Source organism: Oryza sativa, chromosome 3 (genome assembly GCF_034140825.1).
Source record: "Oryza sativa Japonica Group chromosome 3, ASM3414082v1".
NCBI lineage: Eukaryota > Viridiplantae > Streptophyta > Magnoliopsida > Poales > Poaceae > Oryza > Oryza sativa.
Window position 1 is genome coordinate 29,836,971 of NC_089037.1, and position 25,594 is coordinate 29,862,564.

Below are 25,594 nucleotides of genomic sequence, written 5' to 3' on the forward strand. Positions count from 1 at the left end.
ATAAACAATTATAATTTTCTGATTCTTGAATGTACCCAAGGAATCAGGAAAAACGGCTGAAAATTCCACTCGCACATTCTCCCCTGTGCAAGTACCCAGCTGCCACATCGCGGAAAAACCCAAAATAATCCCGAAATTAAGCGACGAAACGGATTAAGCGCACAAATAAACGCGAATCTGAAGAAAAAAAAAAAGAAAAAATATTCTTCGCCTCCGCGTCCGTTGCTCCCCTCCTTCCCCCGCCTCCGCCTCCTCGCCGCGGCGCGGCGGCGACGTCCACCGCCGCCTAGGGTTCGCCGGGGAGGGCGCCGCCCTCGTCGCCGTCGCAGGTCGCCCGCCGCCGGGTATGCCACTCCGATCTGCCACCCGCCAGCTCTCCTTCGAGCTCCTGGGGGAGGGCGGCCTCGCCGCGGCCGACGACGCCGACGACGACCTCTCCCCGCGCTCCTTCCCCGACACCACCTCCGATGGGCAGCGGCGCCGGAGGCGGCGCTCCAAGCGCAAGCGCGGGCTCCGGAGCCCCCCGATCGAGGAGGAGGAGAAGGAGGGGACGCCGCGCCGCGGCGGCGTCGTCGGGGTGTCGGATCTGGTGTCCGTGTCCGTGGTGGAGCGCGAGAGCTCCGACGCGGAGAGGTCCGCGGCGAGCTGCGTGACGTACGTGGGCGTCGGGGTGGAGCTGCGGCAGAGGAGCGTCTCCGGGAGCGGGAGGGTGGTGTCCCGGGAGGACGCGACCAGCAGCTGCGGCAGCAGCGCGCGGGAGAGCGCCGCGGCGGCTGCCGCGGTGCCGGAGGCGGCGCCCGCGGCGTGGCGGCCTGAGGCGAACGGTGGCGGGAAGAAGCTGGAGAAGGAGGATTCGCTAGACTGGGAGAGGTACATGAAGGAGAATGGCAACGTTCTTGGAGGTATGGATCTCGCTGATTTCTCGTATTCAAACGAAGTTTCTTGTGCTTCTCGTTGATGTTCCATTTTTGTGTTTTGTGACGTCATTTAATCAGTGCTGAACTTAGGTTAGTCAGATTGATGGGATGTTCTTGAGACATGTATCTGTTCTGAAATACTACGAGTCTTATGTGAACGTCGTCTCAGGATAGCCTAGGGGCGTCAAATCACTTTTTTTTGGGGTATAATGAAGGTGTTCTATTTAGAAATTTTTAGACCAACTCAAGTTTGGAGAGCTGGCCACAAACAGAACAATGTGGCTTATAGAGATTGCTGGTATCGTGCCTTTTTGTGGTTAAATCTGTAACTGTTACCAGAGAAGCTTCAAAGAAACATATTGTACTCTTCTTCCAATTGCAGGGCTTTAAAAAAGAAAAAAAAATTGAACAAGTGCCAAATTTCAGTCAGTCCTCGTCATATTTCAAGTCTGGTTAGGGTGCCCTATAATAAGCCTGTTGTGTATTGAGTTAAGAAGTCTATAACCATGCATTTACCGCTCTTTTCAAATACTGCTGCAGAAGTTGAGCGCCTTGACAACTCACCATTCAGATACTTCCTTGGAGAACTATATGGTGGAAATTCACTTAGAGGCACAATTTCAGCGGGCAATGATAAGAAACGACAGCGGGTCTACAACACTATGTTTCATGTGCCGTGGAGATGTGAACGGGTATATTTCTGCACTTGTAATCATGCCAGTTGCACCCTGATACCCTCCCCATACACTAGAGTATTTGGAATTTTTAGAGCAATCCTATTTTATGGTGGAAATGAAAATAATTTGCTGAATTCATGTGAATCGCCCTTATCTTGATAGGAGGTATGTATTTATCGATTCAGATCCTGGTTAGGATATTGCTATGTGTAACCTTACAAGTAGATATTTTTTGGGGCAGTATTTGAATAAACTTACAAATATATGCCTCTGAACCATGTAGTGATTAGGTTTGAGTTAATAACTTTAAAATGTACAGATCATAGACAAATAACATTTAGCCAAAGTTAATAGAATACTCCCTCCGTTTCATAATGTGAGTTATTCTAGCATTTCTCACATTCATACTGATGATAATGAATCTAGACATATATATCTATCTAGATTCATTTACATTAATATGAATATGGAAAATGCTAGAATGACTTACATTGTGAAACGGAGGAAGTAACAATTTGCTAATTGAATTGTGTTTACATAATTGCAATATTTTACCTAAATGGTTTCAAAATGTGTTATGCATAAACAGATCTTTTAAAGTCCAAGCATGATGATGCTAGTAACAAGTAACTCAATTATAGAGATTAGAAACAGGTTCATCTAGAAACACTAACTTTCAATATGTATAATAGGTCATTAGTTCATATATTTGGTTAATTGATGAGGAGATGTTTGATTGTGATAAAATGCTGCAGCTGATTGTCGCAGGATTCTTTGTCTGCTTGGATTCATTTCTATCTCTACTCACCATTATGCCTGCAAGAATTGCCATTACAGTCTGGCGGGTGCTTAAAACCAGGTGGGTAGCTGTTGCTAATGTTAACTGGATCTGCAGCAACTGATGCTATTTATTTTGCTACTATTCCAATTTAGTTAGGCAGCTAATTTTTTACTTTGTATGATCCATTGCCAATATGAGTTTAGTTAATATGTTGTTCCTTTCTTTTTCGATAGTAGATTGATAAGCTGATGTATGATTCTCATAGTTTTATGATAGCCAATTATTGGTGCTTATAACATTAAGCATTTTTTCTGCCATATACTTTTGCGTCCTATTTTGTTGGATCAACCACTTTTTCCAGTTTAGTTCTTCATTTATAGCCATATTGAGTTGCATACTTACCCATTGTATTTGTGACAGGCAGTTTCTGAGGCCTAATGCTGCTGATTTATCAGATTATGGATGCTTTGTAGTTCTAGCTTTAGGAGTTGCTTCTTTGCAAATGATAGGTTTGTCTTTTTTGTGTGGCTTTTACTAAATACAAATGATATCCTACACGCATACGATAATCCACTCACAGTTGGTTTTGTGTGTGCCAGATATTAGTTTGATTTACCATGTCATTCGTGGCCAGGGCACAATCAAATTATATGTTGTATACAACGTGCTAGAGGTGAGCAAGGCTGTTTGTTGGAAATTTATTTGCTCGATTACTTAGCTCATCCAAACCTTTATTTTGCTTTCTAGATCTTTGACAAACTCTGTCAATCATTTGGTGAGGATGTCTTACAAGTTTTGTTCAACTCTGCTGAGGGACTGTCAACATGCTCGACAGATAATGCAACATTTGAGCTGATGCGGTTCATTTTGGATGAGGCTATTGCAGTTCTTGCCTTTGATATCCTTGGCTATTAGTCCCAATTGAATTTACAGTAGTTTCATTTTATCTATTTTTCAATCTTCTAATTACACTGTAGGTTGACTTGTGCTATTGCTGCTGTTGTTATTTGATATTTTCTAGATTTGATTCCTTAACAAGTTATACTTGTCCATTCATTTGTCCTGTTAGCTCAGGCGATCACCCTGTCAACATGTATTATTGCCCACAACAATGCACTATTGGCTCTTTTGGTGTCCAATAATTTTGCTGAGATAAAAAGCAATGTATTTAAGCGTGTTAGCAAAGAGAACCTTCACAATTTGGTATACTATGGTGAGTATGTTTATGATTTTTCTAATTTTCATAATTCTGAACAGTATGCGTATTGCTTTCATATGATTGTACACTATTCTTTCAATGTTTGGTTGATCAATGGATAGTGCTGAGTTGCACTTTGTGCACGTATGTTATCTACGTAGATGTTGGATCGATAACCATTCATGTTGTAGGGACCCGCTTGTGCTACATTGTGAACCTTAGTTTCAAAATACCTAACTTTTCTAGTTTTAGTTAAGAAAGCATTGTGCATTTCACATGCCCCAGTTACTTTTTTTTTTCCATTTTTTTACAATGTTTAGTCTTCATAATTCTTGCTGTGGTGGCACATGAGTCTCATGTGGTTTTAACAATTTGATTTGCAGACATCATTGAGAGGTTTCACATCACATCCTTTCTATTGTTTGTACTAGCTCAGAATATCTTAGAAGCAGAGGGACCATGGTTTGACAGTTTTCTTATTGTAAGTTCAATATTTCACTATGTTTACTTCACATAGCTACAGACTCTTCTTTGTAAATCTATATCACCTTTTTTTTTCTTTACCGCAGAATGCCTCCTTGGTATTTATGTGTGAAGTACTTATTGATGCTATCAAGCACTCTTTCCTTGCAAAGTTCAATGAGATAAAGCCAGTTGCTTATTCAGAGTTTTTGGAAGACCTATGCAAGCAGGTGATGTGCTGATAAATGATTTCATACGTTACATCCTTTTTACTCTAATTAGCATTGTAATTGTTGACTTGAATTCTACAGTACTCATGCAACTTTGACACTTGAAGTTGTAATTCTGAAGTTATTCCAACTGTCCAACTCTACGAGACACCTACATGCCTGCAAAACAATCCAAATATGAAATGACATTGGTTTTAGAACTTTTTTTTGTCAGCTATTCTTGGACAGTTTATCTTTCAACAGTATATTGACTGTCTTTACCCTGATAGTACCATTTAGAGAATTCCATCTATATGTTAGTGACAGATTCAGTTTGCCGTTATGATAAATGATTGGCCTGCATTGAAAATTTACCTTTGGCATGCTCCTTTTTCTTGTGAACCGTGATTGTCCTCTCATCCTCTGGACCATCAATTTTTTTAGCTTTCATAGTGGAGCATAATGGAATTTTATATACCGCTTTTTTTCAATTGCCTTTGATCTTGAACTTTATTCTTCCAAATATTGCTATCATTGTTTATCTTGCTGAAATTATTTCGCAGATTTTGAATGACAAAACTGATGACCGTCAGAAGGACCTAACATTCATCCCCCTTGCCCCTGCGTGTGTGGTAAGTTCACAAGTCATCAAAGCCCATCCTCTTATACTACCACCCTGCATTTTATAGATTGCTTATATTCAAGCAATGCGTTGTTTCTGTAGGTGATTCGTGTATTGACTCCAGTATATGCCACCCTCCTTCCTGCTGGCCCATTTATCTGGAGAGTATTTTGGATCCTGCTTTGGTCAGTCCTGACCTACTTCATGCTCGCCGTATTCAAGATACTAGTGGGATTGGTATTGCGCTGCCTTGCAACTTGGTATGTAAATCTTCGTCTCAAAAACAAACAACATGTGGACTGAGCATTTTGCACTTGGCACCAAAGTTTGGTGTGAAAGATAACATCCCCGGGAAGACAGACATTTGCTGTGGTTCGTGAAGTACAGCAACCGCTGCAGCTGCTGCTTGAGTTCAGATATACATATATGCCCATATGGCAAAATTCTTGATGATAGTATAGTACAGCTTAGAGGTTCTCTGATCCTGAGGAACTGGGTAAAGTCCAATTTTGCGGTGTTCACGGTTTATTTTATTTCTAGTACCTATTGTTCATATAGCTCATAGCTTCATCATATATAAGTATATTCTCAACCTAGAGAAGATGTTTGCAAAGCCTGCTCTTCTGTCCACAAGACATGTTTGTACATTTCCTTTGAGAAAAAAAAAAGACATGCTTATCTCATGTGTGCAAATGCATGTGCCTATGGTGGTGTGCATTATTTTCATGGATGTTTAGAATGATTGCCAAGTTCCGATCACAGTATTTTACAGGCTTATGCAAGTAGTTTAGCTGGTTTTACCGGTTCTGAAGTAATTGCGTCCAAAGTTTAGCTGGTTTTACCGGTTCTGAAGTAATTGCGTCCAATGTAATCCCACCACGGTTAGGCCGTATTAAGCGATTCCTGGGATGAAAAAGGAAGTGCTCCTTTACTATGATTAATATTTCAATTAAAACATAAGCACTTAGCTATTATGTTTCCCTGTTTACATGGTGATTAAACACAACACTGATCACGGTCACACCTAATCTAAACTTTACAACGTTTTCATCTACATTTTTGTACGCTTTCTGGGCATAAAAAACAAGCGAAAGCGAACTGATAGGCAGACACGCGCAGACTGAATACACCAACGCTCTGAAGAGCGGAAGAAAACGCCAGTAAAAATACATGAAGCAAACCAAGCCGCGTAAAGGCAACAGAAACAAAAGAAATCTCGATCAGAAATCAAGCAACGCCTCTCGATCAGAAACATCAAGCAACGTGAATCAGCAAGTGCTGAGGACCCAAATCTTGCATGCTTGTTGGCTTGCTGTTCCAAAGATGTGCAGAAAATGCGAACGTTGCATCCTTTTTTCTATGATGATACTCACACCTGTCAAACGTATATATTATTAGAGTGATGCAAAGTTCGCACAAGTGCTTTAACTGCTAAAGTTCGACCGGCGGAAAAGGCTATTCGATGAGTAAAACATAATGGCCTATGCAAGATCTGAATAACTACTATAGTTATGTAACCTACAGTAGCAAACAGATGCGATATCAAAAACAGAATACAAAACAAGACAATACGGAAATTCAGACTCCAGTAGTGAAGTTGATGTGTATCGGATAGAAGTCGTGGTGAAGTGGTAATCTAATACTATGAAAGATGATGATGGCAGCAAAGCTCATAACATGACATCCTAGGAAAAACAATCTACCTAGGAACCAGTCATGATCTGGGTATGGATATAACAAATTGGGTCTCACAGGATGAGCTCGTTGAGGCCACTTCCCTCTTATTCTGTTAGTATTAGTCTGTGAAACAGCGATGCGGTTAGTTACAAATTTGTAGATGTACTGAGGTCAGTGGAAGAGTGACAAATGTGAATTTATAACTGTAGCAGAATGAGTGTTCACATCAGAATGAGTGGAAAAGGAAGGGAAAATGGAAAAAGGATGAAAGCATATGGGATCAGAATGAGTGTTCAGATCTTTTTAATGGTTAGCAGAAACATAGCTCAAGTAGTCACCAAAAGTCAGTCATCCATCACATCAGTGCATGCTAGACTTAAAAATTAATTTGTCAACTTGGGAGTTCTGAGTGCATACCTGGTGAATGTACATGCTATCTACGTTTCACAGAGTTTACTCCTCTAACAGCTTTAATCTGCTGTGATTCTCTAAAGCAGACAAAATGCACCAACGTCTGCCCATTTGGATAAATAGCAAAAGCACTATTTGCAATCCGCTTATGACAAAGAGAACACATGCTATCTCCATCAATCTTCAGAACAGCTTGACGCCGTTTATACAGATCCTCCTTTACCTGATAAAAAGTGAGAATTATAAGAATAAACACTATACCGTCATAATAACACTGTAGAACAGCGGCCATATAAATTTAATAAAGTCAATGAGCCCATCATAACTAGCCCATAACACCACTACAGTATGCTTGATGAGATAGCCAAATGTGCACCGTGACAGTTTATGTTGTGATACACCAGGCTGCTACCGAAGGTGCAGGGCACACAAGAGAGCATGGTGACACAGAAGAGGTTAGCAGATTGGCTGCTTATGGTTAAGAGATTTTTAGTTTTATGAAATCGATTCTGTTTTGTCAATTTCCTTGTTGACTACATATAAAATAACATAGCCAAACTTATTTGTTCATGCAATAAAGAAATTAGTACGCCATCTCTATCTCTACTACATAGGAGTATGTCTCAAATCCCAATCAAACATATTTTATCTGCCTTTGTCTTCTCTTATGTTCACAGCACAATTATCAACCTTCCTTGACCATCTCAACAACGTTCTTATCCCAATTCCCAAGTTAAGAGTTTACCATAGAAAATGCACACTTTTCATTTACAGCACAGGGCGATTACTAACATAGTTACAATGGTACATGAATTCAATTTCAAGGCTCAGTGATATTTCCCTAGGAGAATCCTAAAGATCATAATCTTTTATTGAGTAAAGCTAGGAAAAATGGAAAAGACATTGAAAACAAAGGGGAACGGCTAACAGAATATCATAGCACCAAGCTAACCTGCAAATTTGCCCGAAAAATCAAGTTCTTGATAACCATATAATTGCGTCGATGTTCACTAGAGTTCCGCAGAAGTGGTTCAAGAAATAACACCAGATCCTGCAAGTGTACATATCTATATCATTAGAACCTTCAATGGCTAGAAAGCCGAAACAACCAACTCTGGAACACAAGTATCTAAAAGCTGCATAACTGTGTTCTGTAGGGGCATAACTACATTTTTTTCAAGAGCCTAAATAACAATTAAACTACCAATAACAGCTAAATGGCTTATACACAAAATGGGGAAAGTATTATATCAACACAAAAAGGAACATCATTTTGTTGCTTTCCAGAGAAAATGACACAACAAAATTACGAGTGTGGCTTGGTATAAATCCAGGCCAGAAGGAAATATCTCTACCACAATATAAAAAGAAAGGCATTTACCTGGAGTTTCGTGTCTCTAGGTAACAAACGAAGAGCTTGGGCACCATTTATTCTATCCCACCGTTGGCTTAACAATTCAAGTGCTTCATTCAACATTATTGGGCCTCCATCACTAACATCATCACCATCACCATCACCATCACTTCGACCACTATCAGTTCCACTGGGGCTAAAGCGCACATCATCAGCCCCTTCAATCTCAACAACCTTTTTACCCATACGCGCCCCTCTAACCTTAGTAACCTTCTGAATTCCAGGGTACTGTGATGCCACTGGAACAATTTTCTGCTCAAATTCCTTTTCAGCTTTTCTTGGGTTCAGATAGATTTGTAGGAGATTGAAATAGATATTTGATTTGGAAGGTTGTTGTGCTCCTTCCTCGTAAACACGGTCACAATATGCAACTGCTCGCTCTGGCATCTGGAGCTGCAATATAGGTACACCGTACACTTGTTATTGAAAAATAAAACCGCTGGATATGAGAGGAAATGTTCTCATATCAAAATTTATTAAGAGAAGGGTGAGGCTCGAACCCGGGTCGGCTAGCCCACACCTTGTGATGCTAGCCAGGAGACCCCCAGGCCTTTCTCACACTCGTTATTTTGGGTAACCTTAAAAAGTCTGAACTAACCATTACCCAAATATGATGGAGAATATTAAAAAACAATGTTACAGAGCAATAATACCTTATGCACATAAAGAGAGAGTGCACGGAGATGTTGATTTATTTTCCCATACAATATAGCGCGCTCTTCAAAAAGAGCATCTTGCGGAAGACGCTTAAGAAGTATATCTGTGTTGTAACCTGAATTGTTCTCTAATGTAGTTATCAGCTTCTTCCGTGTTGGGGAATATGTTTTCTCAGTCCAGTTTCCCTCTTCCTTCAGAATCTTGTGCCAGTCAAGAACCTCAGAAAGGTATAGTTGTACCTTCAGACAAGAATAAATGACCATCTTAAGATTAAAAGTGATCCATTTATTCAAAATTTGGATCCCAGTACGGGGATAAGATCATCTAAACAGCACAAATAAATTTATTAGATACGAAATTGCAATACCTACAGTGTAGCAATAGACAATAGATATGAAATTAAATTAACATACTGACAAAGTAACAGCAGTAAGAGTACACACCAGCTCATTTTGCAGATTAGGGTTGATCCCAGATACACTCATTGAAAGCATTAGTTCCAAGTAAGTTGACTGCAAATTTGGAGCATGCTGTTTTAGATATGAATTTACTAAATCTGCTGGAACATTTTCTGATAAAAAGAGCTCAATAGTGTCTGAAGGGTTGCGTTCAAGGACATATAAAGATGATTCCAAAACCAGCATTGGGTCAGACCGACAGAGGGGCTGCAACAAAGCACAGAGCCAAATCAGCCAGAGAAAACTAGAACAATGTGATACTGACTTATAATAGAGGCAAAAGTCCAAATGAAACTTAATCAACATACCAGGCAATAAAATATAAAACAAATATTATGCCAATAAAACTCACAAATACAAGGTACTTAGATTAAAAAATCTAACACACATAACATGGTTTAGAAAGTACCATTCTGAACATCATGAATAACACCTTGATATTTAATATTTCACTGATACTTCCACTTTTAGTATGTTATGCTACTGTTTTCTAATAGACACTTAAACATGCAAGCATCAAATTTACATATATAGTTCAGTTAAGGGCAGCTGAAAGCCTAAAACACCATGATATTATATATATAAATCCCACACAACTGGTTCGGTCTCATTGATTTATGTGAGTGAAGAACAGTATCATGTAAATGTCAAGAGAGGAGGAATAACAATACCCTTAGATATTCAATGATCATTTGTGGATTGAACTTTTTGTTAAAATCATTTTTTCCCATCTCAGCCTTTGATTCTTCAACTAATTGATTAAGCAGTTGGAGAGCTTCACGGTGCATCTCATTGCTTTTGTAGAGCTCAAGTAACACCATATAATCGCTCCTTTCCTCTAAAAATTCTTTGCATATCTTCAGATCACAATAGTTAAGTCCCTTCAACAATTCTATTGCCCCTGAAGACTGTCCAGTAAGAATAAGAGCTTGAAGAAGAGATGTGTCCAGTACAGTAGCCATTTCTCTAGCAATAGAGCTTGTATGCGTCTGAGCTCGCTTCTGACATTAAGACAGTAAAAAATATTATGAATCATCTTTTACTTATACTTATCGGACATATTATTGGATGTGCAATCATCTGTACGATATACGTAGCACTGTACAATCTCATAAACACATGAAACCCCAAAAACTTTTGGATAGGAGCTATCCTAGCAACAAATTGAATCAATGTCCACTCCCGCACTAGAATGTTCATGTTGATCAATTTTCAAGTAATTACATGTGCTTCGTCATTAAAGGAATGAGAACAGCATGGACGTAGACAGGAGGTCTGAATTCTCATATTTTATTGACATCCGAGACCCATGTATCAATAAATCAATCTATAAATCTGTCAGCTGCTGAATGAATAGAACTTCAGGACTACCTTACAAAAACAATTAACTATGTCCAGGCATAGTGAAAAATGAATTTGGCTCAACAAAAGGCAGGCTATGGTGGGATTTTGGACTATTTGCCATCCTCTTCAATGGCGTATTCCTAAATACCATCTTCTTTAGCAACTTAGATTATTTACCATTCGGACCCACCGAATTGTTTCTATTTTACCACTTTTACTTACATGGTAGCATTTCGGAAGAAAAATTGACTCTCTTGCCCCTTATCTTCTTCTTCTCCCCGTCGAAGAAGAGAGTATCTCTTACGGTCTCACCTTGGACGCCTCACGAACCTTGTTCGGTCCATTCACCGCATTCAGACAATCCAGGGGGCGGGGGGCGGGAGGGTGTTGGACGAGGTTGGGGCGATGGGGAAGGGTCCAACAGCGTGGTCACCGTGGGGGTGGCGCGGGACCCACAGTTCTGAGAGGCGAGACACGGAGATAGGGGGCGATTGGACAGCACACAAGGACGAGGTGGGGGCGATGAGGAAGGGTCAGCACCAGCAGTTCCAAGAGGCAAGACTCCGGCGGCTGCTGCAGCTGGCAGCGGCCAAGGAGGAAGACGAGGTCACCAGCAAGCTCGATGAACAGCAACAAGCAAGTAACACGCAGCTTCTGCACCGAGCACGTTGATGCTTGCTCACGCGGCCGCCGGCAAGCTCGTCGAGCAGCAATACCTATCAATGCTGCCTCCTACTCACGGATGGAAAAGCTCGATTAGCTTTGTTGTTAGTGTTAGCTAGAACATGCACGCTCGCCCGTGGCGAGCCAACTCCAAGCGACAGAGAGGAAGAGGAGGAAGAAGTTGAAGAGAAGAGATGAGGGGTAGCAAGGTCATCTGTTACTCAGGTTGCTGAGTTGGCAAACGAAAGTGGCAAAATAGAAACAAATCGGTGGAACCAGATGGTAAATAATCGAGGTTATTGAAGAAGATGACATTTGAGAATACGCCATTCAATAGGATGGCAAATAGTCTAAAATCCCACATGCACCATGATCATTATGTAAATAGCGTTGAAGTCAATAAGGATTCAGAATTATAGCAAGACCTGAATCATTCTCGAAAACTAGAACTAATATAATATGGGATATTCAAGTTGTACTTTGACTTACTGATAGTTTGGATAAAACCAGGGGTTCATTTATTTGTGTAGTGTACTTTTATTACTTATTGGTAATTATTTTGTATTAGTTCTTGGTACAGGAAATTCCACACCTGTCACTACTATTTACAAGAGTTTTAACAAGGAAACCTAGGCATTTGAAGCAGTAGTACCTTATTTGGCTTCTTTGATCGATATGACTCAGATAAGATTGAGCTGTGGTGCACAGCTCCAGAGACCACCTCCTCGGTGACTTCAGCTGTTGCTCTCTCAATTATTCCATTTCTTTTCTTGTGCAAATACTTCACAAGGGCAATTAGAGCATTGTGGCTCATTTTCTTTATCTCCAATGGAGATTTATCATCAGATTCATGAAGTTGTAGAGAGTATGGTTCCATATCATCTGTCACATCAGATGATTCTCTTGCTAATTCTGGCAGATCTTGCAGCCGGTCATGTTCACCTATGATGTGCGTTTGAGGCAGAACAAGAGATGGATATAGAGATAGGACATAAGTAATATCCACATGTGAATCAGAGAACTGCTCCATTGCCTCCTCATAGCTCCCATTATCAAATAAAAAGTGTCCATATCTAATTCATGAAATCAAATTTGAAACACACAATTTAGTTATATGTGAGGAACCAAATAAAAAAAATATATAAGAAAACACAAGATTCACTGACTAGAAATGTAGTAGATGGCTCTGTTCGCCTACTTCAATTATAGACTAGAAACTGCATGGATTCAAAACTGGTAATATTGTTGCTTTGCTTACACTCCATATTTTCATTTTGCAAACATCATCTGTACTGTTCAATCTGCTTATTTTCTAACAAAAAAAAGGATAGTAAAAGTATGGAAAACCCATAAGCTATTCATATTCTTTTATTGAATTTGTTTCTCAGCAGATCATGGATGCAAAACATAATCAGAGAGCAAAGTGATTCAAACAGCTTAAGTAAAGAGGAGCAGAATCTACCCATTTGTGCTACAGGATGATAAACGTATAGAAGTAGGAAATCTATACAGACTGCAAATAGAGTGCTGGTGTGACCTTTAGATTGGACAACTTGAAACATACCTTATGTGTATTGAGCTTTCCTTTGCAGCTCGTAGGTTTGAATCCTCTGGAGGAAGTAGCTTACACAACGCCAGAGCCTCCTCAAATTCACCAGATGCAGTCAACTGCACTATCTGTAGACCAACATATGTAACGATGCAAATGTAAGAGCTAAGAATCAATCCTGAGAAACAACTTGTAAAATGATCAAGGCTGATTATTTAGCATGTACATGAAAGAAATAAAATCCATAGAAGAAGCCTTATAACAATTGGTACATGCTATGGATTGGCTAGGGTAAGGGCCCGAAGACCGGGGGATAGGGCACTCACCCTCTAATAGCAGTGGCGGGGCTTCTCCCTGCTGAGCTAAAAGAGGCTCCGAGGCTTAGGGCTAACTTTAGAGATTCATTGATTGATTGATAATAGAGTACATGGTGTCCCTTTATATATAGGGAGGATAGACTAGACACATAAGGAACTAGTCTCTACTATTATATAAACCAATCCAATCTCTATCTCTAACTTTCTAATAAACCTCATCCCTTTCCTAACTAGGTAATCTCCTATATTTATGTGACTTATTCCTAAATTATCATGCCTAAACTGTTGCATGGGCCTAGCCCATGCCCATAACAGTACAAGATCTTATAAAGGGCACCAACAATGGTTATTTTGGGAAACTATACCAAAAGTTAGCATGAAACAGCTTAGTGCTGTGATTTGTGATATCAAGATAAACTACTAGAAGCCCGTAGGCAGTGGAAGGATGGCTAGATGGTGCATGTGTGGCACTGTGTCAGGACGGGCAGCCACAATTTGGAGGTGATGTGGGTGAGCAAGGCTGTGAACAGTAACATTTTAGGAACACGGAACAAAAGATATCATATAATGTCTACAGAAATGTGCTCATCGAAATTAATAAACCAAAGTACCAGACACAGCACAGCATACCTGGGCACCAATAGGAACAGGCAACAAGCCATAAACAGAGCGGGCTAGCACAGCAAGTATACAGTTCTCAGTTTCAACAAGCTTTTGAACATCACGAAGTACAACCGTCTGAACCAATGCATTGGGGGCTCTAAGGGACCGTATCTGAAACAAAACCAAGTAGTCAGGTGGAACGATGTAACTATAGCTTTAGTATACAAGATGAATAAACTCACCTCAACATGCCGTGGCAGGCGTGCCACCGCATATGGCCTATGTATAGCAACAGAGGCAGGCGTGTCTGACCAAATTATCCTGCCATCTTGAATAAGTTTCCCATTTTGGTCAACAAATACTCCAATATTATCCTGAGTAAACAAAGTAAATAGTACATGATTGAGCTAAGATTAAAGAAACTTACAAGTGAAAACAAGTTACTACATTCAGACCAACTGCCCCATCATTCCTCTAAAGCAGAATACTTTCATCTTTGAACCAAACAAATATCACAAAATGATTTCATCTAACCAAGCAATTTCATCAAATGGCAAATTGACAACAAAACATATATAATATCACAAAAAAAATTAACGTTATACCTTTCCCAGGAGGAGCTCCCCAGTAGGAAGAGCCACAACTAAAGGTGGAGCATTCCTTCCAGAAGAAAACACTTCAGTTAATGCACCAGTCATACTATTTATGATCATATACTCCTTTCTAATCCCAAGACAAATGTTGTCGCCACACCAGGCCATTGATTTCACGGTATCCGGAACTCCAAATTCCTTCACCTCAACAAACTCCCTCCCACCTGATAAACAGAAATTAAGTCACCATGCAACGCGTATTCAGAACAAGATCATTCAGCCATTTGATTTCTTTCAAGATTACCATAATCAAAATTTTAAAGGCACAACACAAACTCTAGTCTTAAGTTATGCCAAATGCTGCTAAATACATTTATTCTGATATACCTTGCACTTACAACAGTACTAAAAAAATTTTACAGGTCGTTTTTCCTTTACCAGTTTCAGCAAACAAAAGGCTAATGTTTCGTAAGCTTTTTCCCAAATTCAAGATACAGATAAATTACAAAAAGAAAACCCTGTTACCGGTTCCAGCACACAAAATTCTATTACTTCAGAAACTTCTTCTGAATTCTAATGATGCCTACATGTGCATGCAATTTGTGCCAAAAACAAAATCTACGATCAAGCAAATGACAAGAAAATTCATGAACACATGATTTCCTTGGTATGCTGTATCAATGTAGAGTTAGCAGAATAACACATTTTCTTTAAGTGGAATAATGAAATCGTGTGCCTTAGCAAAAATGTCTATATATCATCTTCATCTAACACCATTAGAACCAGAATAATTCTGGAATGTATGAACATGTTTTAACTGAAATATTTCATTGTGCCCAACATGTGGAAAAACAAAAAGGATCAGTAATTATTGCCAGAAAAAGAATAATCAAAGAGTGAATATACCAATTAATGATTCAAAAGTTTAATATCCTACACAAATAGCTTCCAACTACAAGAAATTCACTTATTAATCCCCCATGGTGTTCATAGAATATATCGCATCATTAGAACAGTAACTGTATTTTTCCACTAAAACATTTAGCCAACTTAAATAGATTAACTAAAGCCTGGAATTAACTCGAGTGTTTTTCCCTTTCTCCAACAGATCCCAAGTCCCAGCTAAGAACATCAATTCAGACTACACGGCCCCAATTCAATCCAGACTTCCCATTCTCCAAATTGAGCAGTACCAACAGGCCATCTCCATTTCCACCGAAACCCAAATGATGTAACAGTCAAATCATAGCCACAAACACTCAAATCACAACGAAAACGAATAGGCAATGCGGCCGAATTCTCACTGTCAAGGCGGAAGATGGTCAGGCGCTTCCAGCGGCCGACCGCGAGGAGGCCCCGGCGGTCGTCCCAGGCGAAGAGGTTGGCGCCCTTGGTCTTCCCGATGACGGCGACGGTCTCGAGCCCGGGGAGGCGGTGGAGGTTGACGCACTCGGCGAGCGAGAGCAGGAGCTCGCGGCCGGCGCTGACCTCCATCGCCAGGGGCGTCCCGCGGCGCCACAGCGAGGGCTGCTGCCGCTCCAGCGCGTACGGCCCGTCCCGCGGGATCCCGCCGCCGGCGTGGCCCGGGGAGGCGTAGATGCGGAGGGAGCCGTCCTTCCCCGCGACGAGGAGCCTCCCGGCGTAGGCGGCCACGGCCACGATGTCGCCCGGCACGCCGGAGACCAGCTCGACGGCGTCGTACGCGCTGTGCACCATGGCTGCCGCGGGCCCCCCCCCCCCGATCGGGCGGCGGTCTCCCGCCCCGGCGGCGGCGAGGCGAGTCGGCCGCGGCGGCGATCGTCGCGTGCGGCGAGGCGAGAACGAAAAGGGGGAAGAGCGAGATCGTTGCGTCGAGGACTCTGGCTCGGCTAGGCCATGATGGTATACGGAATGGGGGGTATAGTATAGCTGTATAGGTATACGGGATACAAACACATATTGGATTATTATTGGCATTGCTCGACCTTCAATAAAAACAATTATTTTCTTAAAGAAAAACCTCTTCTGATACGTTACTTAGATCACCTGTTCGTTCTAAATTTGTAAAACTTATTTATTAAAATATTAATTTATTTTGTTAATGAAATAGATATAATCCGTGCTAATAATCTTGTCGGTAAATAGGAGTTTGATTCATCGTGTGATGGCGCATGAAGCACACATGTTATATATGCTTTCTGACTTTGTTTTGCTGTTGTTTTGTTTGTACTTTAAAATAATATAGTTTTTATCAATCGTAAAAATTATCTTCACATGTTGCAATGCACATGCATTTTTGCTAGTCTAGAAAAAAAAATAGGGATATAACCCCTTTCCCTCTCCCTCTCTCCATTATACTCTCCTCGTTCCGGTCTCCTCCTTCGAATACCCCGCTATTGGAGCCCCTCCCCCTCCGTCGTTCTCCTTACCACCCACCGCCGGTGCCCCTCTCCCCCTCCCCTCCTCTCTTCAGTGACGTCGACATCGATGCCACCTTACCCCTCCACTCATGGCCGGCTGATGCAAGTGGCCACCACTACCTCTCCCGTCTCGCTTAGGGGGGCGGCGTGGCCGTCGAGCTCCGGCCGGCACGGACCCAGGGGTGGTGCGCCCAGCGAGCTCCTGGCGGCGTGGATTAAGGGGCGATGTGGCTGACACGGATTGGGAGACGCCGTGGCCGGCGAGCTCCGGCTGATGCGGATCAGGAGGCGGCACGGTGGAGTTGCTTTGGTGGTGATGCGATGGATCCCAACGATGATGCTCATAGGTCGCTGGTAGGCTCCACTTCTGCCCGCCACTCTCGTTCTCCCTTCCGCCGCCTTCTTGTCATCGCTTCTCTCTCCCTTCTGTTGCCTTTGCGCTAGGGCACTAGTTGTTGGTGCGAGAGAAGGAGAGCGTGGGAGGGGAATACACGAAGCCACGGAGTGATGAGATGATGACCTCCACAACGCGGCGCCCCGCCTTTCTCCCCACGCCGCACTCCCTCAATGGAGACGAAGTCCGTGTGCCCAATTTTGACTTCATGTGCTTCGTTTGGCTCCGCGGGTGATCGATGTGGAGGCGAATATTCTGCGTCGGGTGTTTGGGCCGAACGACACGGAGGCGCACTATGACCGCCAGCTAGATGCGCCGCCATTGCCGAGGTAGTCGCAACTAGGCTTTGGATCCCAGCTAGAAGAAGTCCCGCTGCCAGCTTCAGCCACCGTAGTTTGTTAGGGACGAGGTGGTCGCTGCTGATGTTGACACTCAACATAGTTGTCGTGGCCTCTAGAGATCTGAACTTGATGAGAAGTCATCGGCCTAAGCCCTAAAGATGGTTACTGCTGCCGACTTTCTAGAGTTCCATGTCGTCTCGGGCTAGAGGTATAGATGGCCATATGGCACAAGGCCCGCAGCCCGCCCCAAGGCACGCCAATTTGGCCCAGCCCAAGCAGGGCACAGCCCGACTGGGGTTGTGCTCGTGCCGGCCCGGTACAGCATGATCGGAAAAAAATAGTAGAGAGACGTAAATTAGACTTAGTTAACCATATAAGACAAATGCTCAAAGACAAGAGGAATACAAATAGACTTCTTTTGCAGCTATATGGACACAGTCCAGAGAGTTTAGATAGGAAAAATAGACCTTTTTTTTAAAAAAAAAGCACGATAGGCTGTCGTGCCTTCGTTCGAACCGGCACGACCCGAGTCTTACTTGGTCTCCAGACCGGCTGAGTGCACTTGCTGCAGCGAACTGTCACGACCTGGTTACTTTCTCATTTCTTCCTCGCTCGCGCGCTCTCTCTCTCCCTCTCTCTCTCTCTCTCTCGGTCCACGACCACAACTCCACAAGCACAGCTGCACAAGTAGCTCGCTGACGCCTCCAGCCTCCCATGGCCTCGTGGACCCGTAGTCCAACTGTCCAAGTTCGTGTGAGCCAATACAATCGGGAGATAAATATCACAACGAAACCACCTGATGGACCCACAAGGCAGTGAGAGAAACAACCATTTCTCTCCTCTCCCGAGGCGCATGCAAATGCTTCCAAAAAATTTGAGAAGCTTTGGTGTCAAAAAAAAAAAAACTTTGAGAAGCTTTTGGGGCCCACGTCCCGGGCCCCACCGCCTCCACCTCATCGTCCTCCTCCTCCGCTTCGCATTTCCTCTTCGAGTACAAGTAGTACTACTAGTAGTCATCGACTCGTCACGCGCAGCCGCGAACCCATTTCCAGAGCGAGAGCGGAGAGCGCACCGCCATTGCCGCACAGCTCCACCGCCCGCAGGCGAGTACCCGGCTCGGGAGGGAGGTGGTTTGGTGCTGGAGATGGCGGATCGTCTCACCGATGAGCAGATCGAGGACGTGCTCGCGCTCTTCGGCCGGAACGGTACGTGCTGTGTCGTCGTCGTTCTCGAGAGCGAGCACCATCACGGCGTCGAATCGGTTGCGAGTTCTTCCTTCCGCTACTTCTCTAGTAACCCGTTGCTTCGTTGGATCGTGCTGCGGCTGTTTCTGTGTATGCTGCGCGGTGATCATGCTTGATCGGTCAAGACGAGGCTGCATTTTGCTGCAATTTGTTCTGGGTGATCATGATTGCTGCGCTTGCTAGATCAGTTTGCACTGGATTCGTGAAAGTGGAGAATACCTACATGTAACGTTGCTTTCTTGTAGATCGTCGGACGGCGGCGGCGTCGGCGACGGCGACGGTGACGAAGGTCATCATCATGGAGGCGCCCGAGACGGGACCGAGGGCGGTGGCGGCGGCGGTGGTGGCCGCGGCGAGGAGAAGCACAAGGCCGTAAGTTCGCTTGCCTCTAAATCTCGCGGGCTCATTGGTTCTCAATGCCTACTGATCAACGAGAAAGTGTTTCCACTTCGTCACAGGATCATCTCCTACCTGCGCTTCCTCCTGAACCGCCTCAGGGACACCTCCGATGAGCAGGTCATCAACCGCTCGAACGACGCCTGGAATCTGTACCACCGCCTGACAGGGAGCAGCCGCCGCCCCGCCATCGCCGGCCACGGCGCCTTCCCTACGGGAGATACCCTCGATTGCCTGCTCCGTCCGCGCTACTTCATCCCCAGAAGGCCGCTCTTTCAGAATTGCAGCCTCTACCGAGTTCTCTGTCAGGTGAGGCGGGCGTCTCCATCCTGGAAGGAGCTCGCCATCGGATTGGGATTGGCCGCGGCTGTAGTAGGTGCTACTTTGCTCGTGAGGTACTACGGGGAAGAGGCAAAGAGAAGACTCGTCGCTGATCTTTACACCACTGCCTATCTCAAGGGAGAGTTCGACAGGTTCGACCGCAACGACGATGGTATGTGCCCCTGCCATGTCCTTCTCAACAACACACTCTATCATGGCGTCGGTTTTGAGTTGGTATTGGGAATTCTTGAGCTCTTTATGGAGCATTTGTGTTTGCACTCGTTGCCTCGTTGTTGGAGTGTGCGCCTGTTCTGTGTAGCTGCGGTATCTAGCATCTCGGTGACCCTCCATTGGCCGCAATTGTTCTGGGTGATGATGATTGTTGCGGCTTCTTCCTTGCTTGGATTAGTTTGCACAATTTCTTCCGTTTCATTCTTCCCTAGATAAGGATGGAATCGTGGAAGTGAGAATATCTACCGACTTTTTTTTGTACAGGCTCCGCTAGCACTCTGTTTAATCTGATATTGTGATATTGTCAAAATGACCCATCCGCCGCAACTAGAGTAGTACTGTTGTATTCTTCTCTCTATGTGTTTTTTTTTCATTTGCAAGAATTAGTTCTCATGGTACCTGCTTCACACATGCAAGAGGGTATAATGTGCTTAACTTTTTGTCTATACAGGCTTCATTACCAGTGAAGAGCTTGGAGAACTGTTGAGCTGCTTAGGGCTAAACCACACTGAAGCTGAACTACAGGCCATGATTGAAGAGGCTGCTCCCGATGGAAATGGGGCAATTGATTTTCATGAGTTCTTGACGATTGCACATAATTGGGTTATTAGGGTATGGCTTGCTCTCCTTTTTATTTATTCCTCCTTGGCATAATCCCTTCTTATTTTAAAAAACGCTTTGTGTTCTGTAATTTGCATAACATGTAGTGCTTTCCTTTGATTATGAATAATGTGTAACTTCTAAGTACATCTAGTCAATTGCAATTCAACAATTTAAAGTTCTTTGCATTAGTTGACCAGACAAGCTGCCATTGATTAGTCATACCCTACACTCATTCCTTCGCAATGTTTCTTTGTGTTTGTGTGCTTTGAGTACAACGTGATTGACATTTGATGTTAGTTACATTGTATAACTAGAGTTTTGATTGAGACTAGATCTAAAGAGAACTAATACCACTATTGTATTTATGTAATTTGCATGTTTCAGATTGAATGTTCTTTAGTCCATGCAACAATACTTTAGTGATGAGCAGTGAGTCATTCAAACATGTGCACTGCTTGAAGTATACACTGATTGCTTTCAGTATCATGGTGGCATTTGACATGATCTCGATTTCCTTTAATATTAGCATAAGTCACGAACATTAGCATAAGTCATCACTCACATACTACCTCTGTTCGTTTTTAATCATGTACAGCATTATACTTGTTGTAAAATCTAATTAGTCTGATTTGTACACTTGAAGGACTACCATGATGCAGAGGAAGAATCGATAGAAGCTTTCCAGCTATTTGACAGGGAATTGATATACTGATGCCTCGACTTTTGATTAGTGAAGCATAGATCATGTCTAGGACTTATCTTTTTTTTTTTGGCTCTTCGCGACAAGATATTCGAGAGACAAGTTTTGGATGGCGAGTACGAGGAAATTCTTAGGATCACACTGGTAACTTGTGTTCTTGCTCTTTGTTTAGTTAGCTTGTTTAGACACATTGGCGTGTTTGCTGATGCTAACTGCATATCCTGTAACTCTCCGGTCGCTCTTCACCCACGAATGATGAATTAACAGTTTTGGTTACTGAGGAAGATATATGGTTATTAGCATAAATGGGACATCATTACTTCGGCTGAGATTTTTAGTTGCTTCCTGTTGATGTGTGTTGTGTTCTGATCCTCTCTGTTCTCAATTCAGAAACGGGGAATTGCAAATCTGACTAGTAGTATGCTACTAGGCTAGTGAAGGGTTGCTGGGAGTTGCCTGATGTGGATCGGACGGCTCATATACAGCGAATCGCGGCGGCGGAATCACACATCGCTGCCTCCGTTGGCCAGGCTCCACCACCGCCTCTCCCTCTTGCTCTTACGCGGCCGCTCCCCGCGCCACCCGTGGCCTCCCGCGGCGGCCGACGTCTTCCTCGTCGTCCTCCTCTTCCGCCGCCGCCACGGCGGGCCGGGAGAAGAGCTCGAGGAGGACGTTGGCGTAGCGTACCTGCTAGGCGTTGCGGCGGCGATGGTCGGCGCCTCCTACGCGCCGTCCCGCTCTACCGCCGCTTCTGCCAGGCCACCGGCTACGGCGGCGGCACCATTTCCCTATCGTAATAATCGGTGTTCGGGAACCGATCGAACCTCGATTAAGGTGGCCTTGATTTTGTCGATAGCATGGCTCCATCATTGATACTACTGTTTTGTAGTTTTACAATCTGCTGCTTGGCACTGTTACATACGGAATTTGATGCGATTGGTCAGCTATGTGGATTTTAATAGCCGAGATATATCAAATTCATGGTTGCCTTTGCATGTGCAGTCCTCTATTTGTAGGTTGACAACGGGTTGCCTGCTTAAGCTTTCAGTGTTGTTGTATTGACACCTAAAAATTATGAGTACAGAATTTTGAAATCTGTCAACAAATGGCACTTCCACTCTTGCACTATGCATTCTATTGACAGCTCTAATTATCTATCCTGGAATTTGTTAAAATACCCCCATTGAAAAGGCGCTGTTCAAATATCTATATTAATATAAAAAGTGCGAGTTCATCAACAATCTTGCAATTCTTCACGTGGGACCTACCTGTCATCCGACCCAATCAAACCATCGCACCTCATGCCTCAATTGATTTGGCGGTTTCCACTGGAAATGCACGTGATTAAGGGAGGGGAATGGGAAGGAGCAAGGTGATTACTATGCATGCTGGGCAAGAGGATGAGGGATCCAATGGTGTATATCTGATGTACATATTGATCGAACGGCTGATATAATGTTGATGATGGGGCAAATCGAGGAGGCAGCTTTGGGTCTTAGGGATATGTGTTTGCACAAGCTCTAAAAGATTTCTAGATACGCCACTGTAAACACCGACGAGACGCGTCGTGACGTTCTTGAGATCGGACGTGCACTTACAGGCGGTGACGTTGGTGACGCCCTCGCCCTGCCACCGCTTGGTCCAGCCCGACGCATAGGAAGCCGAGGCTGTGCGCGTGGCTGCCGGCGACGATCGGGGATCTTGCTGGCCTTCTAGGACAGCGGCAGCACCGCGGCTCCTGCCTGCCTGGCCTTGCCGTTCTTGAGCAAGATCACGAGCAACTATACCTGCAATCTCCCGGTGCTCCTTGTTGCCGAGCTCACCGACGAGGGGGTGTGGGTTGGGTGAGAAAATACGAGGCAAAACCGTTAAGTAAAGTCACGTGGCCAAAGGCAGAGGATATGCGTCCCGTTGGCACGCTCTATCTGCCAGACAACTGGCCGATCTCCTCCACCTCTACGCCAGCCTCATCCGTCTGAGCAGGTCATCGACGCGCTCCACGATCGAAAGTCCCTTAAAATTAATAAAATATTTAAAACTTTAACTTATAAATAACATCTAAAATATTTAATAAAGACTACTAGAAAAAAATGCCCGTGCGTTGCAACTGATGAAGGTTATTTAATCTTATTATTATTATTGTTATATGATTTAGTTAAGATAAAATTCAATATGGGAATTTGCTTGGATAATATATTATTAGAAAACCATGAGGTTCAGTTAGGAGTGCGATCGTCTCAAGTTAGCATGTGTATTTTTTTAATAAAGAAATTTCTTATACGACTCCTGTATTTTTAAAAACAAACAACTTAAAAACCTACTCAAATATGGATCTGTATTTTCAAAAGCGAATGAAATTAAAAACTCAAACACGGATGACACCAAAATACTGGCAAAAACATCTTCAATTTTTATAATAGTAGAGATATTCATATATTAGTACTTAAATTTTTAATAAAATCATATGCTTATTAATATATATATATATATATATATAATAAAATAATGATCAAAATTGTTCTTTTAAATACCATGTCTTCATTCAAAACAACCAGAGTTATATAAAATTCGAAAGGAGGTACTTCACTCCACCGTCAATTACTAGAAAAATGATTTTTTTTCAACATTATGATTTATTTTTCCTGACAAATTATAAAATCACCGTTTATAAAAGAGATAATTCGATCCATTGCACAGGAAAGAAAGCGGCACCAAAAAATAGCACAAAAAGTTTCCACTTTTGATCTATAGCATAGGCCACCGATTTTTCTTCGCCCCGTAGCACTTCTGTCGCATTTTGAAGTAACGGCGTTAGATCGGTGTGGAGAAAATTTTCATCGGACACATTTGCCCTTCGTTCCCCACATTCCCCACCAGGTCTCCTCTTCCGCTCTCTCATGGTCGGCGGCGCGGCGGCCATCGGCGTGCCGGGCGACTGCCTTGTCTCTCCGTCACCGCCGAGCGAGCTGCGGCGCGCGCTCTTCAACGACGTGGACGCGTGGCTCGCCGTCGGAGAGGTGGACCCCGTCTAGCGCTTGGCACTGCTGATCCAGGGCGAGCCTCCAGCGCTGGCGGCCGCTTGACGACGAGGACGACGACGATGACGCGGGCGGCCCTAGCGTCGGCGTGGATGGATGTGGCCGCTGTACGCCGCCGCCGCCGCTGACGACGACGATGATGGCCGACTACTTCTCCTCCTCCATCTCCTCGTCCGACGCCGACACGAGTGCGGGCGCGTTGCTGCCCGCGGGGCGGCGGCGTACGGGACGATAACTATGATGCCATCGTGGGCGGTGGCAGTTGAACAGATGATGATGATGATGACGCCGGCGGCGGCGGAGTCCGTGGCGCACTTCGACTCCGCGCTCAGCTCGCTCGTGTCGTCTCCGTAGGGCGGTGGTGATGACTGATGAGATGGCGGCCATCGGCGCCTTATCGGCCGGCTCGGGAGCATCTGCAAACCATGGTGGCACTAGCGCCAACAACTCGTGCTATAGCATGCCGCAAACGCGAGCCCGAAGCGGTCCAAGGTCGCTGGCGTTGGAGATGATGGCGATGGCGACGCGGCGGCGGCTGAGGAGAAGCCAGAGCCAGCCAAAGACTACATCCATGTGAGGGCGAGGATGGGACAAGCCACCGATAGCCATAGCCTCGCCGAGATGGTCATTAATTACCTAATTAATCAACTAATTAATTAAATCCTAATTAGCTTTTTGCAAGTGCAGTACTCCCCAGATTAATCACAATGCGAGGCCATCCTCCTAATTGCACGGCAGGCTCGGGGAAGAAGGGCAAATGAGTCTTTTTTCATGTCAACTCACATGTTTGGATGGCAAATGTGACAGGAGTGCTATGAATCGCAAGAAAATTGGTGCCCTGTGCCTTTGGTCGAAGTGAAAAATGTGTTGTGCTATTTTTTGGTACCGAGTTTTTTTCCTGAGCTATGTATCGAATTTTCTCTTTATAAAAATAGTTAAAGATATTAATCTCATTATACCTTATAAAAATCACCATCTACCCAGCCCCATTTCCACCGAGTCCTCTCCTGGTCTCCCCTCCCACAGTCCCACCTCCCCTTCCCTCTCCCTCACCTCACCCTCCACCCTTCTTAGCGCGACCCCCTCCCTTCCCCTCCCTCCCTCCCAAGTCCGAGCGGAAGAAGGGAGGCCGGTGGCATGAAGACGGTGCGGAGGTGGCACTCCCCTCCTCTCCCTCCCTCCCTCCTCCTAGATCTGGCTGGAGATAGGGGGAGTGACGGCGGCGGCGGCGGCCACCGCATGTGGCGACAGAGGCAGCACGGCAATAGTGGTGGCGCTCCGCTCCCCTCCCTCCCTCCCCGCTCCTAGATTCGGTCGGAGGAGGGGGAGCGACAGCAGCAATGGAGGCGACGAGGAGGGAGTGACGGTGGTGTCA

At 44.0% G+C, this 25,594-nt stretch overlaps 3 protein-coding genes across 6 annotated transcripts; 2 read left to right on the plus strand and 1 right to left on the minus strand.

Annotated features, from left to right (window-relative positions):
- Positions 1-194: 194 nt before the first annotated feature.
- Positions 195-5,559, plus strand: LOC4333908 (protein POLLEN DEFECTIVE IN GUIDANCE 1). Its single transcript, XM_015775938.3, has 11 exons — positions 195-902; positions 1,458-1,609; positions 2,350-2,453; positions 2,796-2,884; positions 2,975-3,048; positions 3,123-3,273; positions 3,421-3,588; positions 3,957-4,054; positions 4,143-4,265; positions 4,808-4,876; positions 4,969-5,559. Exons 1-11 carry the CDS (start codon positions 347-349, stop codon positions 5,167-5,169), a joined length of 1,785 nt encoding a protein of 594 aa, XP_015631424.1. The 5' UTR covers positions 195-346; the 3' UTR covers positions 5,170-5,559.
- Positions 5,560-5,770: 211 nt separating this feature from the next.
- LOC4333909 (vacuolar sorting protein 39) lies at positions 5,771-16,422 on the minus strand. 4 transcript variants are annotated; one of them, XR_010740046.1, is made up of 14 exons: positions 15,857-16,422; positions 14,565-14,776; positions 14,202-14,333; positions 13,987-14,130; positions 13,055-13,167; positions 12,143-12,563; positions 10,155-10,481; positions 9,469-9,690; positions 9,022-9,264; positions 8,336-8,761; positions 7,907-8,005; positions 6,961-7,177; positions 6,570-6,666; positions 5,771-6,241 (listed from the first exon to the last, which is right to left on the minus strand). XR_010740046.1 is itself a non-coding variant. In XM_026023817.2 (13 exons), the coding sequence occupies exons 1-12, from the start codon at positions 16,266-16,268 to the stop codon at positions 6,977-6,979; spliced, it is 2,952 nt and encodes a 983-aa protein (XP_025879602.1). In that variant the 5' UTR covers positions 16,269-16,422; the 3' UTR covers positions 5,771-6,241; positions 6,961-6,976. The 4 variants fall into 4 exon arrangements, 2 of the variants coding, with proteins under 2 accessions (XP_025879602.1, XP_015631423.1); XR_010740045.1 differs by having other exon boundaries at positions 10,155-10,484; XM_026023817.2 differs by lacking the exon at positions 6,570-6,666.
- Positions 16,423-18,685: 2,263 nt separating this feature from the next.
- On the plus strand, positions 18,686-21,510 carry LOC9270836 (uncharacterized). Its single transcript, XM_015774790.3, has 5 exons — positions 18,686-18,891; positions 19,176-19,302; positions 19,389-19,819; positions 20,330-20,490; positions 21,125-21,510. The coding sequence occupies exons 1-5, from the start codon at positions 18,831-18,833 to the stop codon at positions 21,191-21,193; spliced, it is 849 nt and encodes a 282-aa protein (XP_015630276.1). The 5' UTR covers positions 18,686-18,830; the 3' UTR covers positions 21,194-21,510.
- The last annotated feature ends 4,084 nt before the right edge of the window (positions 21,511-25,594 follow it).

What these genes read in the sequence shown, in the direction of transcription:
- LOC4333908 (XM_015775938.3), top strand. Translation starts at nt 347, where the DNA reads ATGCCACTCCGATCTGCCACCCGCCAGCTCTCCTTCGAGCTCCTGGGG. An exon ending in GAATGGCAACGTTCTTGGAG is followed by an intron (nt 903 to 1,457) that starts GTATGGATCTCG and finishes ATACTGCTGCAG; the next exon opens with AAGTTGAGCGCCTTGACAAC. An exon ending in TGGCGGGTGCTTAAAACCAG is followed by an intron (nt 2,454 to 2,795) that starts GTGGGTAGCTGT and finishes TATTTGTGACAG; the next exon opens with GCAGTTTCTGAGGCCTAATG.
- LOC4333909 (XM_015775937.3), bottom strand. Translation starts at nt 16,268, where the DNA reads ATGGTGCACAGCGCGTACGACGCCGTCGAGCTGGTCTCCGGCGTGCCG. An exon ending in GGGAGCTCCTCCTGGGAAAG is followed by an intron (nt 14,334 to 14,564) that starts GTATAACGTTAA and finishes TTGTTTACTCAG; the next exon opens with GATAATATTGGAGTATTTGT. An exon ending in TCTCTCTTTATGTGCATAAG is followed by an intron (nt 8,762 to 9,021) that starts GTATTATTGCTC and finishes CCTATATTGCAG; the next exon opens with CTCCAGATGCCAGAGCGAGC.
- LOC9270836 (XM_015774790.3), top strand. Translation starts at nt 18,831, where the DNA reads ATGGCGGATCGTCTCACCGATGAGCAGATCGAGGACGTGCTCGCGCTC. An exon ending in GTTCGACCGCAACGACGATG is followed by an intron (nt 19,820 to 20,329) that starts GTATGTGCCCCT and finishes TTGTCTATACAG; the next exon opens with GCTTCATTACCAGTGAAGAG. An exon ending in CACATAATTGGGTTATTAGG is followed by an intron (nt 20,491 to 21,124) that starts GTATGGCTTGCT and finishes GTACACTTGAAG; the next exon opens with GACTACCATGATGCAGAGGA.